General features: G+C 45.8%; 1 protein-coding gene across 1 annotated transcript; it reads left to right on the top strand.

Moving 5' to 3' along the window:
- Positions 1–3,290: 3,290 nt before the first annotated feature.
- Positions 3,291–4,385, top strand: LOC113780352. The gene has a single exon (XM_027326159.1). The coding sequence runs from the start codon at positions 3,291–3,293 to the stop codon at positions 4,383–4,385; it is 1,095 nt and encodes a 364-aa protein (XP_027181960.1).
- The last annotated feature ends 13,864 nt before the right edge of the window (positions 4,386–18,249 follow it).

The raw sequence follows: 18,249 nt of genomic DNA, 5'->3' as shown, positions 1-18,249 counted from the left end.
TTTGTTTTTAAGATATTTTTGCATTAAATTTCTGAAAAGAAAAATTCTCACAAAAATTCAAAAAATTTGTTTTTAATCCTTTTAAGATTCAATTTCTTTTAAAATAAATGAAAATTTTGCAATGCAATTTCAATTAGGAATTAACATTTTTGTTTACTTAAATTGATTTTGAAAAAATAAAAAATAAATAAATAAAAAGAAGTTAGGTGGAGTGCATGCAAATGAGACAAGTGTCTCTATTTTTCTTTTGACACCACAATATCTAGAGGATAGGTGACTAGGACACTTGGAAGCCTAGAAAAATTTTGAAAAAAAAACAAACAAACAAAATGAGGAGGAAATGAGAAAAAGGGGTACGGCAAAAAGGCAAAAAGGAAGAAAAAGAAAGCGAAGAGGGGAGGAAGCTACGGGAAGGAGGGAAGAAAAAAGGTTACGGGCAACAAGGGATTTTGGTGATTGAGAGAGGTGACGGCCAGAGGGAGCAAGAGAGAATCTGGGGCAGTGGAGGGAAAGCAAAAGAAAGAGGAAAAATGGGAAAAGGAAAAGAAAGGAAACCAAACTGAGGGAGGAGGAAAGAGGGTTTGGGAGCTGAGGAAGGAGAAAGACGGGCTACGGAGGTTTTTGGAGGAAAAAAGAGGAATCGAGAGGGAGAGAAAGAGAGAAAGGGGCAGCGAGCAAAGGAAAAAATAGTAAGGAAAGTGAGGAAGAAACCAGAAAAAGGAAGAAAAGGGAGGAAAGAAAGGAGGTTTTTTGCGGCTAAGAAGAGAGAGCTGGGGAAGGAGAAAAGGAAGGAAGGGAGAGGGGAAGAGATTCTGGTGAGAGCAGAGATCAAAGGGAGAAAAATAGCATAGAAAAAGGGGGAGGAACGAGAGAAAAAGGAGAGAGAAAATTGCAGAAAAATTTTCCAGAAACTAGACAGGGTTGGCAAAGAGGCCTTCTTCTTGGCCAAATTCTGATCTTGTTCTTGCTCCTTTAGGATTTATTTTTGTTTCTCCGTTTTATACTTTGGTAAAGCTACAAATTTTGTTCAGAACACATCTCGAGACAACGTCTCCAACACCCTCAAATTTTGGCTTCAATTTTGCTCGTTGTCAGCCCTTAAACGTTCTTCATCAGAAATTTGCAGCTTCGAATTCTGCATCCGAATGCAATCTTTTCAACCACTCGTTCAGTAGACTCCACAAGACACCAAAGGTAATCCCTTTTGCCTTCTACTTCTCACACAAGCCCAGATCTTCCCTAAATAGGCCAAGGATCTTGCTGCACTTTATTCATTATCATACTTTGCTGTTTTTTCTTCCTAGAACAGCCCACTAGTTGGGTTTTGCCGCATGATTCGTTACCTAATGTTGTATTTGGGAAGCAAAATTTGACTTTTGATGTTTGGGTTGAGGAATCCTATCCAAATCTTTGTTATTTGTTCATACGTTTGCTGGGTTTAATATTTAGGATTATGCAAGCCTTTTTCCACATTCTAGATTTTCTTTTCTTTTGTGTACTGAGGATGCTCACCTCGGCCACCCCGCATGTCCGAGGTGAACCCACCTCGTCCCTCATCGGAGCTCATCCGTGTCTTGGGCATATCCCCTAAGCTCGGCCGGATCCCTAGTCTACCGTGTTGGTGACCTCGGCACCTCCACCTCAGCTGCACGCTGATGATGTCAAGCCACCTGACATCACCCGGGACCAGTGCTTTATCTGGAAAGCACTGTCGCACTTAATGACTACTGCGTAAGACTCCTCGTCACCCTGCCCAGGCGGCTATAGCGTCAGAGTCAGACCGTCTGACAGAGAGCAGAGCCGTAATGGCAGGACATGGGTCCCACCGGCATAAGACCTCCATCCTGCCCTCCACTCTCGCTCTATAAATACCCCTCATGTACTCCTAACAAGTAAGCATACTGTTCATTCGACAATACTACTGCTTTTCTCTCGTTCTCATACTAACTTGATCGTCGGAGTGATCCCAGGGGAGAAGCCCCGCCATTCACTTCGGACACGAGGATACACCTCACTTCATCTCAGAGGAGCCTGATTCTGGTTGGTTCAACTACCCACCAAAAATCACCTCTTCAATTGGCGCCGTCTGTGGGAACGAGATTACTGCTAAAATGAGATCCACGCGCTCCGGAGGTGGAAGAGTCCCCTCGACCGGGGCTGGGCAGACATCCGGAGCCCAGCAAGATCGTATTTCTGAAGAACAAGGGTCCCCAAGGACCCAGCCCTACAACGAAGACGCCATCGCCAAGATGGCCGAGTTCGTAGCTGATAACCCAAACATTTTCGAGGAACTGGGGAGGTACTTCAAGAGGCAGGGGAAGGAGAAGGCTGAATCCTCCAAGAGGAGATCGACGAGGTCCCCGGAAGTGCCTTCCGGCGAATATTCCGATGAGGGGCACCTCTCTTGGAGCACTTCCAGGCGCGCCTCTTCCAAGGCGACCTCTAAAATTGCCTCCATTTCCCGGGCATTTTCCAGGGAAATTCTGGGAAAACGAGTTGAGGACCCACCTCGGCGTCCCGGAGGCTTAGCAGCCGAATATCTGAGGGCTCCGCCCTTCACGGATGACATCAATGGGGAGATGGTCCCCCCAAACTTTAAACTTCCCGCTCTGCGTTCCTACGATGGCCGAGGTGACCCCGAGGATCACCTCCGCGCCTTCCTCTCCGCTTTTCGGCTCTATTGCGTCCCCGACGCAGTAATTTGCCGAGCTTTCCCCATCTTCTTGCAGGGCACGGCCCGAAAGTGGTTCTGGGGTTTAGAACCGAGGAGCATTTCCTCACTGGATGAGTTGATAGATCGGTTCATTCACCGCTTTGTATCATCTCGTCCGATTACGAAGATTTCGGCCTACCTCTTGAACCTGCAGCAAGCTCCCGGTGAGTCACTGCGCTCATACGTGCAGAGGTTCAACGAGGAGAACGTGCAGATACCTGATCAGAATGAGCAGGTAACTATAGCCGCCTTCACCAACGGGCTGATCGCAGGAATCTTCAATACCGAGATACACCGGGATTACCCCCGCACACTTCGGAAACTCTGGGATCGAGTAGATCAGGGAATCCGAAGTGAAGATTTAAACCGCATGAAGCGAGAGGCTCAAGCCACTCGTACCGGGTAGGATTCCCGGAGGAAAAAAGACGCCGGCCGAGTCGAACAAGGCCCCAGTGGCTCGTCGACTCAGTTCCGAGACCGCCGAAGTGTCTTCGACCGGATTGTGAAAGGCAAGTCGTCCACCTCGGATGCCGAGCTGACACCTCTCAATTCCAGCCGGACCCATGTCCTGGCTGTGATGAGGCAGAATCACCTCGGCCGAAACCCTCCTGAAATTCCAGGGAGGAGAGATAAGAGGAACTCAAACCTCTATTGTGCCTACCACCGGGATGTTGGGCACGAGACTGAAGACTGTAATGATCTGAAGCGAGAGATCGAGAATTTGATCCGGCAAGGGTACCTGAAGCAATTCGTCCGCAAGGATGGGGGCTTCAACCGAATCGTCTCCTACCGGGAGAACCGGGGCCTCCGCCGAGAGGACAGGCGGGACACGAACATGCATTGCCGAGGTCCCGAGGATCGTAGGGAGGACAAGCAGCCTCCACGCGACGGATCACCGGGCTACGGCCCCAACATCGCCGGGGTGATCAACACGATCGCGGGAGGACCAACCGGAGGAGACAGCCAGAACTCCCGGAAGCGGACCTACCGCCAGGCCGGGATGGAGGTAGCCGAGCCGAGCTCTCGGTTGTCCGAGGTCATCACCTATGGTCCCACTGACCCTGTCCCCGCCGCTTCCAGCAACCACGAAACCCTCGTGATCGAGGTCCTCACCAACAACTACATAGTCAAAAAGGTCTATGTTGACCCCGGAAGCTCGGTAGACGTCTTGTACTACCGAACCTTCGAGAGTTTGAAACTGACCAGGGAGCAGCTCACTCCGGTCAGGACTCCCCTCGTTGGATTCGGGGGACACGTGGTCCACCCCGAGGGTATGATGTCCCTGATGGTGACCATCGGGCGTCATCCCCGTTGCCGGACTATACCCGTCAACTTCGCGGTAGTCAAGGCAGATTCTCCCTACAATATGTTGATAGGTCGACCCACGCTCAATGCCTTGAGGGCTGTGTACTCTACCTATCATCTGAGTTTCAAATTCCCGACACCGGCGGGGGTGGCCGAGGTGAGCAGCGACGTGAGTACTGCCCGCGAATGCTACCTCGCCACCATCCAAGCCGCAGTCACTCCCCGGACTGCGTCGAAGGCCGAAGAGAAGAGGCCGGCCGTCCTCTCCATAGACTGCATCGATCCTCAGAAGGCGGGAAAGCCCGGCAGGCTGGAACCCGGGGATGAGGTGGAGCAGGTGGTCTTTGATGAGATGAGACCTGACTAAGTGGTCCAAGTGGGAGCCGGACTCCCTTCTTCTTTGAAGGAAGAGATGATTCACTTAATAAAGGACCACCGAGACATCTTCGCGTGGTCCGCTGATGAAGTGGTCGGGGTGCCATCTGAGCTCATGATTCACCAGCTCAACGTTAACCCACAGGCCCGTCCTGTGAAGCAGAAGCGTAGGCACTTCGGCCCCGAACGCAGCAAGGCCGTATCTGACGAGGTGGACAAGTTCTTGCCTGCCAAGATGATCCATGAGGTCCAGTACCCCACCTGGCTGTCCAACCCTGTTATGGTCAAGAAGGATACCGGTGGATGGAGGATGTGCGTCGACTTCACCGACCTTAACAAGGCCTGCCCCAAAGATTGCTACCCTCTGCCGAGGATAGACGCCCTCGTCGACTCGGCAATGGGACATGAGATCCTCTGCTTCCTAGATGCCTTCAAAGGCTACTACCAAATAGGAATGAGTGAGGAGGACCAAGAGAAGACAGCGTTCTACACCGACCAAGGTGTCTACTGCTATACTACTATGCCGTTCGGGTTAAAAAACGCCGGGGCGACCTATCAAAGGTTGATCAACTGCCTCTTCAAAGATCAGATCGGCCGAAATGTGGAAGCCTATGTGGACGACATTCTCGTCAAAAGTTTAACCACTTCGGCCTTCCTGTCGGATGTGAGGGAGGTCTTCGGCGTCCTCCGCAACTCGAGGATGAAGTTAAACCCCAAGAAATGCGTCTTTGGCGTCACCTCAGGAAAGTTCCTGGGGTATTTGGTTTCCCACCGGGGAATCAAGGCCAACCCCGACAAGGTCAAGGCCATTCAAGATATGTGCCCACCTCGGAACCTTCGAGAAGTCCAGCGACTGAACGGACGCCTGGCTGCGCTGAACCGCTTCCTATCCCAGTCCGCAGAAAAAGCTTTGCCCTTTTTCAAGGTGCTTAAGAAGGCCGATCATTTGCCTGGACTGAGGAGTGCCAGGCTGCCTTCGACAAGCTGAAGCAATACCTGCACCACCTACCCACCCTCGCTTCATCTCGGCCCGAGGAGAAGCTGTACCTCTACCTCTCCGCAGCGGACGAGGCTGTCAGCGCTGTGCTCATCCGGGATGAGGGCACTCAAGTGCCAGTCTACTATGTCAGCCGAGCTCTCCGTGGGCCGGAGACTCGATACACTCAAGTGGAAAAACTTGTGCTAGGACTAGTCCATGCCGCCCGACGGTTGAAACCCTATTCTTAGCTCATCCCATCTCCATCAGGACCGACCAGCCTCTCCGACAGATACTGGTGCGGCCCGAGGCCTCTGGGCGCCTCACTAAATGGGCCGTTGAGTTGGGGGAGTACGACCTGTCGTATGAGCCACGCACAGCCATAAAGGCTCAAGCCTTAGCCGACTTCTTGGCCGAGCTCACCTTCACGGAAGGTCGAGAGTCCACTTCCGCCCTAGCCGAAGTAGCCACCTCACACCTGTGGATGCTGTACGTGGACGGATCCTCCAACGGGGATGGCAGTGGGGCGGGACTGCTCCTGGAGGGCCCCCAGGGAGAAGTGTGCTCGTATGCCCTCCGCTTTGACTTCCCGGCCACCAACAATGAAGCCGAATATGAGGCCTTAATTGCGGGATTCCAGCTAGCCCGCAGGCTCGGTGCACAGCGGATCCACGTCCGCAGCGACTCCCAACTCGTAGTATGCCAAGTCCTTGGTGAGTATGAGGCCAAGGATGAAACCATGCAACGGTATCTAGCCAAAGTCCACCAACTCATCGCATACTTCGAGTTTTTCGGGATCCAAAGAATCCCCCGCTCCCAGAATAGGCGGGCCGACGCCTTATCCCGGTTGGCTTCCACCTCATTTTCTGACCTCAACAAGACAGTCTTAGTGGAAGTCCTGAATGAATCGGGATACATGGAAGAGGTGGCCTACCCTGTGCACTCTGAAGATACTTGGATGACCCCGTTCATCCTTTTCTTAGGGCAGGGAGTCCTCCCCGAGGACCGGGCCGAAGCGAGAAAGATACAACGTAAATCTGCTCGGTACACGCTCCGCGATGGAGAACTGTATAAACGCTCATACCTTGGCCCCTGGCTGAGGTGCGTTACACCCGAGGCAGGACGCCAGGTCCTCCATGAGATACACGAAGGCCTATGCGGGGCTCACGTCGGCCACAGGATGTTAGCCAGGAAGACCTTACTTCTTGGATATTTCTGGCCTTCCCTTCGACAAGATGCCCAAAATCTTGTTCTCAGTTGCCCATCCTGCCAAGTCCACGCCCCTGAGCTTCACCAACCCTCGAACTTCATGGTTCCAGTCACCTCACCCTGGCCGTTTGAGCAATGGGGGACAGACATCATCGGTTCTTTCCCTAAAGCGGTCGGGGGCTATACCTTTCTGGTGACCGCTGTGGACTACTTCACTAAGTGGGTCGAGGCCGAGCCTCTGCGGACCATCTTAGGGCTGGCCATTCAAAAATTCTTTTGGAAATGCATTATCTGCCGCTTCGGCATACCTCAGATCATCATCTCGGACAATGGGAGACAGTTTGCCGAGAACCCATTTAAGGCTTGGTGCCAGAACCTCGGCATCAAACAACATTTCACTTCGGTGGGCCATCCTCAGGCCAATGGTCAGGCAGAAAATTTTAACCGAACTCTCTTGCATGGCCTCAAGACTCGACTACACCGAGCTGGCTCATCTTGGGTGGAGGAACTCCCCAGTGTTCTGTGGTCATATCGGACCACGCCGAGGTCATCCACGCAAGAGACTCCCTTCTCCTTGACCTATGGAGCCGAGGCTGTCATTCCTGCTGAGCTCCTCACACCCAGTCCTCGGCTAACAGCCTATGTAGCCGAGGTGAACGGAGAAGAGAGGCAGTTAGATCTCGACCTCATCGACGAGAAAAGAGACCTTGCCTCAACTCAGATAGCTTCCTACAAGAACACCCTAGCCCACTATTACAATGCCCGCGTCAAGCATCGGCGATTCTTGCCAGGAGACTTGGTGCTTAGAAAAAACTCGGTCAGCCGAGCTGAACCGCAAGGGAAATTGGGCCCGAAATGGGAAGGCCCTTACCGAGTTGTGGAATCTAGTCTAAGTGGGTATTGCAAATTGAGCTACCGAGATGGCTCGTTAGTGCCGAGGACTTGGCACGCCGAGAACCTGAGACTGTATTATGCTTGAAAATTTTATCAAGTTATGACTTCAGCTGCTTTGTTATTTTTCAATACGATTGTGCCACACATCTGTTATTAAAAAATAAGAGGGACAAACAGGGGACGAAGCATGAAATTAAAAGAGCCCAACTGAGAAGAAAATATTTCATTTAACGAAGAAGAGGCATTACAAAAAGAAGACAAAGTCCGAGGTCAGGAGTACTGCTTCCCACCTCGGTTTTACATTTAATTTCCTATGGACTAGGCCTCCGCTTCGGCTCCCCCTTGGTCAGTTGCCTCCGCGGCTTCTCCACCGCCGGGGTGAGTGTCTTCTCCACCTCCTCCTTGCTCTTCGGCAGCCTCCTCGCCGACGTCACCCCCAGTGTCCTCTCCTCCTTCCTCCTCGAACACTTCGTCGAGCTCGGACAGCCACTTGTTGAACTCGTCCTGGACCTCGGCCAAGTTTCTTCCAGCCTGAATGCCATCGGCCATCCGATCGCACAGTTCCTTGGAGTCTTCGTTATAATTGGCACTATTCTTCAAAGACTCCAAGGCTTCGGAGGAGAGGTGAGCCACAGCCTTATCAATAGCCGACGTGAAGCCAAGCATGAAGCTCGGCCTCGTCAGTTGGCCGAGATCCCCAAGGAAGTTCTCGGACCTCCGGAAATCCTCAACAGCCGAGGTCCTTGCACTGTCGAGGGCCTGCTCATGGGTCTTCTTCGCCTCCTCCGACCTCTTCTGCTCTTCCTCCAGAGCCGACCTCAGACTATTGGTAGTGGCCTCGGCCTCCTCCCCTTTAGCCTCGGCCTCTTGAAGCCGTCTCTGAAGCTCGGACTTCTCGGACTCAGATACAACCAGCTTTTTCTTCAACTTGGCAATCTGATCTTGCAGCTTGCCGGTGTCCTGCTCTTCGAGCAACTCACAATACCGATGTGCCATCTCGGCCACAAAGGTTGTGTTGGAGGCTGTGGTCACCATGACGCTTTGGAGCATCTCGGCCGGAGTCAGCTTCCTTGTGAACTCCAAGTCCCTCGGCAAGGTGGACTGCATCACCAGGTCCTGTGCAGCCCGAGGATGGCTGCATCGGTCGTTTACCTTGAGCGACCAGTCCGGACACCAATGCTCGCAGGGGTGAGATTTTTCTTTCCCAGAAAACACTGGGGGGCTCTGATAACGGTTCCAGAGCGAAGACGCCGTCACCGCGTTGACTGGAGCCTTCAACTGCTTGCCTCGGCCATGTGGAGGTGGAAGCGCCGTGGTCACCCCTAATGGCACCCCTTCTGGCACCGAAGAGGTGGACCCTGTGGCCGCAGCAGCCGAGCTGCTCTGGGCTGCCGTGGTGGGGGTGGTCTTCTCTACCGATGTCTTGGAAGACTTGGAAGACTGCCCTTGGGACTTCTTTTTGGGCGGAGGCGCCGAAGTGTCCCCCGAGTTCTTTCTCTTCAACCTCTTGGCCAACTCGGCCGAGCCCGATGTGATGATGTCGGACAGTTTAGTCACTGCACAAGAAACAAATATTATCATATGCCTTAGCCGAAGTGAAAGCAAAGTTATGAAAGAAAATTACAAGGTATCTTAAGTTTAGTGGAAGTGAAGGGAGTCTTGTCAGGAGGGATCACAGCTCGGCTAATTCCCCCATCGACCAGCACGGCCTCGGGGTGGTCCCAGCTGAAGATCCGAAGTCCGGACCCCATCAATTTCTGGAAAGACTCCTCCTCGGGATCCCCCGCGGAAAGGTCGGCCTTCGATTTGATGGGCCTCCACCAAAAACCCCGTGGGAAGTCCACAGCCGAGACAAAGACGAAGTCACGCTTCCAATTCTTTATTGAAGTAGGGGCGCCGATGACTAGCTTCGGGACAGTGTTGCTCCGGTTGCCGATATAGAACCACCCCTTATCTGTCCCATGTGCCTTGAGTGTATAATATCGGCGGAAGAGATCCACAGTCGGAGTCACTTCTTGGTGTCGACACAGCATCTCGAAACCTACGAGAATGCGGACCGCGTTTGGGACGAGCTGGGTAATTCTTACGCCGAAGTGGCGGAACACGTCCCGGAAGAACCTCGACGTCGGCATCCTCAGCCCGGCCTCCAACTGCTGAAGGTAGATGGCCACAGTGCCCATGGGGGGCTTCTCGACCGAATCGTTCAGCCCGGGCGAGGTGATGAGATACCCCTGCCTGAAGGGATACTTCTTTATCACCTTCCTGGCCCTGTCTCTTCCCATACGGCTCCTAAACTGCGGCATCTTGCCAAAATCCAGGTTGGCAGCATTTCTTGGGGCGACGGGCTCCAGCACCCCCTCATCGTGGGGTATTGCCGTTCCGAGGTCGGTGTCGTATTCGACATCGGAACCGCCATCGCTCATCTCTGATGACTCTGACCCCGATGCTATCCCAGCCACCTCTTCCTCGGCCGATCCCCCCACATCGGTAGGCGCCGACCCCGAAGAGCTGGATGAAGTCGCCTCTTCCGAAGTGCCGGGTACCTCCTCGGCTTGGCAGCTCGGTTTCACTGTTTCCTTGTGGGTTTTAGCCGTTTTGGCTATGTGTGAATGATGAGATGAAAAGAAAAATACTTACTGTTGACTACGGAATCTGACGAAGTGGATGACTTCGGTGGAGATCTCGGCTGGTAGTTCTCATCTCGGCGACACTCGTAAATTTTGCAAGTCGCAGGCAAAGAAAGAAAGTGATGGGCCATGCGGTGAAAAAGACCCCCTATTTATAAGGGTTTGGGGGAATCTGAAGAGGCGGCAAGGATGCGAAAAGACGACCACGTTCGAATTCAAAACGCCGTGCCTCCCTCTCTCTTCATTAATAGCCTGTCCTTTCGACTGACACTCTCTGCACGAAACGTCCCACTGCTTCACGACGTGACCACTCGGTTCACCACGTCCTATCATTTGACAGGCCTACGTGTCACGCCCGCGCATCGTACGGAACTGTCTTGGGCCTCCGACCCTGTACGACCTCGGTACCAGTAAGCCTCGGCACCTCCGGGGCTCGGATCTTCCGAGGCTTGGGGGGCTTATTGAGGATGCTCACCTCGGCCCCCCTGAGTGGCCGAGGTGATTCCACTTCTTCCCTCACACAAGCGCAGTCTTGTCCTGAGTCTGACCCCTGATCTCGGCCGGGCCCCTGGTCTACTGCCTAGACGACCTCTGCACCTCAGACTTCCACCTCAACTGCACGCTGATGATGTCAAGCCCCCTAACAGCATCAGGGACCAGTGCTTTATCTGAAAAGCACTGACGCTCTTAATGGCTACTACGCAGAACTCCCCATCACCCTGCCCAGGCAACTACAGCGTCAGAGTCAGACCGCCTGACAGAGAGCAGAGCCGTAATGGCAGGACATGGGTCCCACCGGCATAAGACTTTCGTCCTTCCCTCCACTCTCGCTCTATAAATACCTCTCATGTATACTCAATTAAGCATACTGTTCATTTGGCAATACTATTGCTTTTCTCTCGTTCTCATACTAACTTGAGCATCGGAGTGATCCCAGGGGAGAAGCCCCGCCATTCACTTCGGACACGAGGATACATCTCATTTCATCTCAGAGGAGCCTGATTCTGGTCGGTTCAACCACCCACCAAAAATCACCTCTTCATGTACATAACATGGTACCTTGATGATGAGTCTATGAAACGTAATGAAAACCTGGAGGCCAATCCTTGTTGTTGTTAAAATTTGTCTTGCCGCATAAGGTTGCTGAAGTTCCAAAGCATCAGGAGTAGCGAAAAGCTTCAGTTGCAGAAACGTTCTTCGAAGATGCATGCAAAAATTTCCAAAACTTTACATTTCAACCCCACAAGTTTCCCCTCATTCTACTATGGCCCATAAAATTGGAAAAGTTAATAATTTCTGCCCTTTTAAATGTTAATTTTTCTTTGGCATGTTTTTATGTGATTTTTGATAGATTATTGGTGAATTTTAGGATGAATTTTGAAGTTTAACAATTTTTGATAGATTTATAGTTTTTGATTTGGATCTTTGTAAAAATGGTTTAGATTTGGGTAATATTTTCTGTTTGGGATTTGGTGGGAGGATTTTGATTTATTATTGTTAATTTTAGCATTTGATTTTGGTAGGCTTCATCTTAAGCTATTAATTTTATTTTATTTTAATTGAGACTCTTAATATTTGTAATAATAATGATTTGACCCCTCAAACTTCTTTAACTCTTTCAATTGGGTCCTTGTTTGTTTTAATTTGTTGAATATGGGTTGTTTACTTTTATTTGAATGCTTTGATTGATTCAATTTCGTGTTTATTTCCATTTTTTGTGATTATTTGTTAATTAAAGTGATGCATTGACCTTTTTCTTTGTTTTGGAGGGTAAATAAGAAAAATTTCATTTCATTAGGTCACCAATTCAAGGGAGATATACTCTACTCCTTTATTTTGATTTCACTTGATCTTACATGCTCCTATGTGAAATTGCATTCTTTTTTTAATGTTTTTTATTTCATCTATTTATTTATTCATTTCATTTGTTTTAATTTTGTATATTTATTTTAATTTAATTTTTAGTTATTTGAGAGGCATTTAAATGCCAAATTGTAATAGTTAGATTATTATTTCATTTCATTTCATTCTTTCCCCTTTCTTATTGTAGTTAGGGCCCCCAAATGTAATAGTTAGATCTTTATTCGCTTTATTTGCTTTGTGTGTTTTGCATGCTTGTGTGTTTACGTGTGTTATTCGCTTTTTTAGGGTCTTGTATCTAGATATCATGCTTTTGTGCTATGTGTTTTATGTGATATTATGTGTTTACTTGCTTTCATTATGTTTTATATGATTTATTTGATTATAACAAATGTATGGCGTCACCACACTAGTCCAATGCTAGTTGTGGCCTTTTTTCCCATTTTCTCGCTAGTCCAACGCTAGTGGGAACTTATAGATATTGGGTTAGTCCAATGCTAGACCCTTAGGGGCCATCCACGCGCTAGATCATGTTTGTGTGACAATCATTACATTTTCATGCATATTTTCTAATTTTTTTAGGATTTTTTTATTTTGCATGACATTTCCCCATATGTATATCCCTTATCCCATATTTCCCCTATATATATTCCTTATCCCTATGTGTGAAACATGACATTAAACTTGCATTTCATTTAAGAAAATTAGAACTAGGTTAGATCATTTGCTTGATTAAATAGGAAAATTATCCCTCGAATATGGGATATGGACGAGTATGACTCTCTAGCCTTAGCACGCTCGTATTCCCTCTATCAAAGGAAAAATAGAAGTCATGAATGTTAGTTCCCCGCACCCATTATGATGCATTCCTTAGGTCTCGTATATTTGTATATTATAATTTTTCTATTTTTTAGTCTCATTGTTGCATATTCGTGACCTCTTCAAAGAATCATTTGTGGGCGTTGCAATTAATGCGATTTGCACCAATCAAGTTTTGAAGAGACATATTGACCCTTCCGATAATCATTAGGTTTAAGTTTGCATTCATATAGTAACATCTAAATGTGATAAGCTTTAGGGAATTAAAAAAAAAAATTGACTAAATCACGCAACTGACCTTGGCTAGGTTGAAAGGGTGCCTTGGATTTTATCCTTGCCTTCCCTTTCTTCAAATGTGACTCCCGACCCCTTTTCTCTTGATTTTTACAGATTTGGAGTCGTTTAAAAAGGGTTTCCTCTACTTTTTCTTTTAAAAAAATTCATTTTTAGGTGACTTGGTATACCTTAACTCAATACGCATTGGTCTGGAGCTCGGCGGTCTCGCGCAAAATTTCCTTCTTCACGTGGCGGCTTTTGTATCAATGGGTGCCTCTAGATCAGCACCTCCAGCGGAGGGGGGGTTGTGCTAGCTTCCTAGTGTTGTTGTTGTGGGACTGAGGTGGAGACAAGCTCCCACCTTTTTGTAACGGGACCGGTGGCAACTACAGTATGGCAGTTTTTTGATAATTGGTTTGGGATTCTAGGCACGGCAAATGGGGTAGCGGGTAAGTTGGCTTAATGGTTTTTCTCACATTGCTTGGTGCGGCCGAACCACATACGTGTCATTATCCCTCTCTTGGTCCTGTGGTTTATTTGGAGGGCGAGAAATCAGGCGCGATTTAAGGGTTTGCCTCTATCGGCGGCTCAAGTCATTTCTCAAGTCTGCAACTTCACTGATCAAATGTGTATGGGACAACTCTTACAGCCGCAATGTTTCAAGGGTGATACGGATTGCGTATGGGCAAAGCGTATCCTGGGGAAAGGGAGGCGGCCTCAACCTCAGGTGGTCACCTGGGTTAGGCCTCCTCGAGCTTCTACAAATTGAACACAGACGTGAGTGTCTCATCCACGGGTGCCTCTGGTGGAGGGATTCTCCGGTCAGCCAGGAGAGACCTGATTTTTGCTTTCCACAAGAAATTAGGGAATCAAGATGTTCTCACGGTGGAGGCTCTGGCTTTGTGGAAGGCTTGCCTGCTTTGTTAACAACAAAACCTTCGAAATTGTGAGGCGGAGGTGGATTCCAGTGGTTTGGTTAGATTGGTTTCGTTTGATGCTTCCTCCCGTTGGCCTTGGGTAACTTTTATTCGGCAGATTAAAGCAGTGGTAACGGCCTTGGGAGCGGCGGTGGCCCATATCTTTCGCGACGCCAACTCTGTGGCCGACGCGATGGCCTCTTTGAATCTTTTCGTCAGATGTTGTTTTCTCTTCTGAGACGTCTCTGCCGCATAGGGCCCGTTTGGCCTTCACTTAGACAGGCTCCAAGTTATTTAGTCCGGTTCCGCCAAGTGCGGTAGCAGTAGTTCGGTCGAGGTAGCTCCCGCTGTCTTCCCACACTCATTGTATCACCCTTTTCAGTTTCCTCTTAATGAATAAAGAATAACATTGCCTAAAAAAAAAGAGGTTTTTCTCTACTTTTTCTTTTAAAAAAATTCTTTTTTAGATGATTGCTACACCCTTATTCAATACCAAGTGGCGACTCCTATTTTTTTATTAAAAATCCTTTTTAAACTATTATTTTGGGTCAAAATCGTCGCACTTTTTAAATTTCATTTAGGCCCATTTCTTTATTTACTTTCTAAAATCCAAAACTCATTTTTCAAATCAAAATTAATTAAAATTCATTTCTTTATTTATTTTCTAATCAAAAATCATTTTCACTCAAAAATCAATCAAGAATTCATTTTTATAAACCTGTAATCGTAATTTTTATTTTTCAAAAAAAAAAAAAAAGGGGCGCGATACATATAAAGCTCAAAACCACAACCTTGACTTCAATCCCATGTTTCTACCCTAGATCCCAACAACCTCAAGCAAAATTGCATATGCAGATTCTTGAGAAGATGAGAAGCCAAATATGCTAAAGTTTTTAGCCTAAAAATGACCACATCAAAATCCATCATTTTTTACCCAAAAAAACCATAAGTTTCTCTAGCCAAACAAGAATTCATTCTTCATTTAAACAAAAGAAAAGGGGTAGATGAAGTAACCTGAATGTCTCCTAAAGGTTGCAAAAGTAAGAAATCAGACTTGGAGGGTGAGTGAAGGCGGTTCTTCTTTTCATTGAAGAAACCAAGAGCTTCAAGAATTGAGAAGGGGCCAAGTTGAAGCACAATTTTGAAGGGATTTTAATGATTATCAGTGAAAGACTTCAATATAAAATTGTTCCTCTATGTCCCTAGAAAATGCAAAAAGAAGAATCACCCCAAACGGATCTATAACAGAGGAGAAAAATAAATTTGAACAGGGCTGGTCAGAAAATTTTCTTCGGACACCAGGGTTGATTTTCTAAAAAGTTTGATGTTGAATTTGGTGGTCTTATAGCTATTTTCTCATGAAACTTTAAACATAAAGTTTTATCTTCGATAGCTATAAAGTATACTGAAAGAAAGAAGAGATCAAAAAGAAGCAAAATGAAGGATAAAAGTGGGTCTCAACAGGGCTGGTCGACTTTCTGTAGAAAATTCTCTTCTTTTTGTTGCTTTTTTTCTCTCTCCCCACCCTAGATCTTGTGTAGCTACTTTTCTCACTTGTTCCCTCCCTCTCTAGAAACCCTAAGACCTGCATTTGTTATGCATTTATGTGAAACAAAAATTCTATAACCTAGAATGAAGGGTTGGTATGAAAATGGGTGATGTGCTCCATTCTCCTGTCTTTGATCAATTGTTGTTAGGTGTTAGAGAATAAAATTTGGGATGTGACGAGTTGCATTTGTACCGACCAAGCCTTGGGGAGATTGAAAGGATGAAAAATCTTGCAAAAAAGGCCAACTCCCACAGCTTTATACTGCTTCTTTGTTGCTGCAAAATTGGTAAAAATGAAGCGCGTGCGTGTGAAGAGCTAAAAAAAAAATTTTTTTTTTTTGGAGGAAAGAATTGGGTCAATAGGCCTTTCTACTGTTAGGCCTTTGTTTTTCTTTTGCATGGGCTTTCGCCTGGGTTTTTGTTGTGTTCTTGCATGGGTTTTGGGTAGGGCTGCAAACGAGTCGAGTCGAGTCGAGTTTTGAGCTAATCGAACCGAGTCTCGACTAAATTTTACCAAGCTCGAGCTCGACGAGCCGGCAATTTTCAAGCTCGAGCTCGACTCGAATCAAGTGGAGCGGAGCTCAAGTCGAGCTCGAACTCGAGCTCGAGCTCAAAAATAATAAAAAATAATTATTTTATTTTTTAAAAAATAAATAAAATAATATTTTTTCTTAATAAATAATAAAATATTAAGAATATATACGTAATTTTACTATGAAAATAAAAAATAAAAAAATATATATAATATACGTAATTTTATTATTAAATAAAAATAAAAAAATATATATATATACTCAAGCTCGCGAGCCGACTCGCGAGCTAACGAGCTTAATATTCTGAGCTCGAGTTCGAGCTCGAGAGCTCGACTCGAGCCGGCTCGAGCTCGACTCGAGCCGCTCGCTAGCGGCTCGCGAGCGGCTCGATTCGTTTGCAGCCCTAGTTTTGGGTAGATTTGTTGTAGGCTTTGTGGTTGGCTTTGGGTTTTCTTTTATTGGGTTTGAAACACAAGAAAAATCTTTACCAAAAACTCCAATTTTGAATATGTATTTTCTTTTCCTACAAAACAAAATTAAAATATTTACTTGAGCAATTTATATAAAAATAAAAATAAAAATAATAGACTTCAAAATTAGAAAAAATTTTTGGTATCTACAGGATAGTAGATTCAAAAAAAAACTAAATGAATGAGCTAATAAGATAATACTCCACAAGTTTTGTAATTTTGAAATACAAGTTTTTCCGCATTTAAAATAAAAAATTGGTTAAAATCCAAATTTCATGCAATTATTTACATGTGTAAAGAAAATATTATTGATGGATGATGTTGACAAAAGGACTCAATGTGACAGATAATGGTTTGAAGATTGGTGTTAAGGTAAGAAAACTTCTAACTATTGATTTTTGGTATTTGTGATATGAAACTATTCACATGTTTTACTTGTCAAGACTTAATTTTTTTTCTTATTATATTTGATTGTAACTTTTTAGATGCACAAAGAAGCAAAAGGCCTTTGAGATGTAAAATTTCTATACTTGGATGATTTTAATGTACTATATGGAAGAGATAGAGTTACTAGAACTATTGTTGAAGACTTTGCAGATGCTATCCAAATTATGGGGAAAATGTGGAAGAGCTTACTGCTCAAGTAGACTTAACTACTTGTGATGATGATGAAAATAAAGCAAATTCAGTAACACAAGCAATTTCAAAAAATACAAAAAAATCAACGAAGCAAAAGAATGTGTCATCTACAGCTGGAAATTGAAAAAAAAAAAACGAAATCAGCAGCAATACCACCAAATGTTGATGTTCAATTTCAACAACTAACTAGACAATTTGGATCTTTTATAGAGAGTATTGCCACTAACTTCACAATTGTAGCAACTAGGGTTATAAACGAGCAGAGTGGAGTCGAGTTTTGGCTGAGTCGAGCTGAATCTTGACCTAGTTTTATCAACCTCCAATTCGAACTCGACGAGCTGCCAATCTAAAGTTCAGGCTTGAAGTTGGAAAATAAAAAATAATTATTTTATTTTAAAAAATAAATAAAATAATATTTGTTCTTAATAAATAATAAAATATTAGAAATATATATGTAATTTTACTATTAAAATAAATATATATACACATACTCGAGCTCGCGAACTAATGAGTTTAATATTTTTGAACTCGAGTTCGACCTAGCCAACTCGAGTTTGATATTGACCGAACTCGACTTGAACTCTGACTCGAGTCACTTGCGAGTGACTTACGAGTGGTTCAATTTGTTTGCAACTGTTGATTTTTTGGGATATAAACTAAGAAACAACACTTTTGTGTTGCAAAAAAAACTTATAAGAGACTTATATTGAAACTGAAAAAAGCTTATGTTACTCACTCATCAACTCACTATTTATAGTGATTACATGAAACAGACTAACAAAAATATCCAACTAACAATTATCCTAAATATCTTAACAAAATATCTTCTTTTACTAGCAAATCTTAGCTAGAATATTTGTTAACAAACCAACATGATATTTGGTTAACAAATATCTTTATTCTTCTAATAACTTAATTATTTTGATATCAAACTCAATCTGATAAAATTTGTAGGAAAAGTTGGCATATCTCAACACTCCTCCTTGCCACTTTTGCTGCAAATTTTCAATTGTCTTCTCAAATTTTTGAACTTTATTTTGGACGAAGTTTTCATAAAAATGTCTACAATTTGGTTATCAATCTTGCAA

This window comes from Coffea eugenioides, chromosome 8, assembly GCF_003713205.1.
Source record: "Coffea eugenioides isolate CCC68of chromosome 8, Ceug_1.0, whole genome shotgun sequence".
Taxonomy (NCBI): domain Eukaryota; kingdom Viridiplantae; phylum Streptophyta; class Magnoliopsida; order Gentianales; family Rubiaceae; genus Coffea; species Coffea eugenioides.
This window is presented reverse-complemented; position numbering and strand designations above follow the sequence as displayed.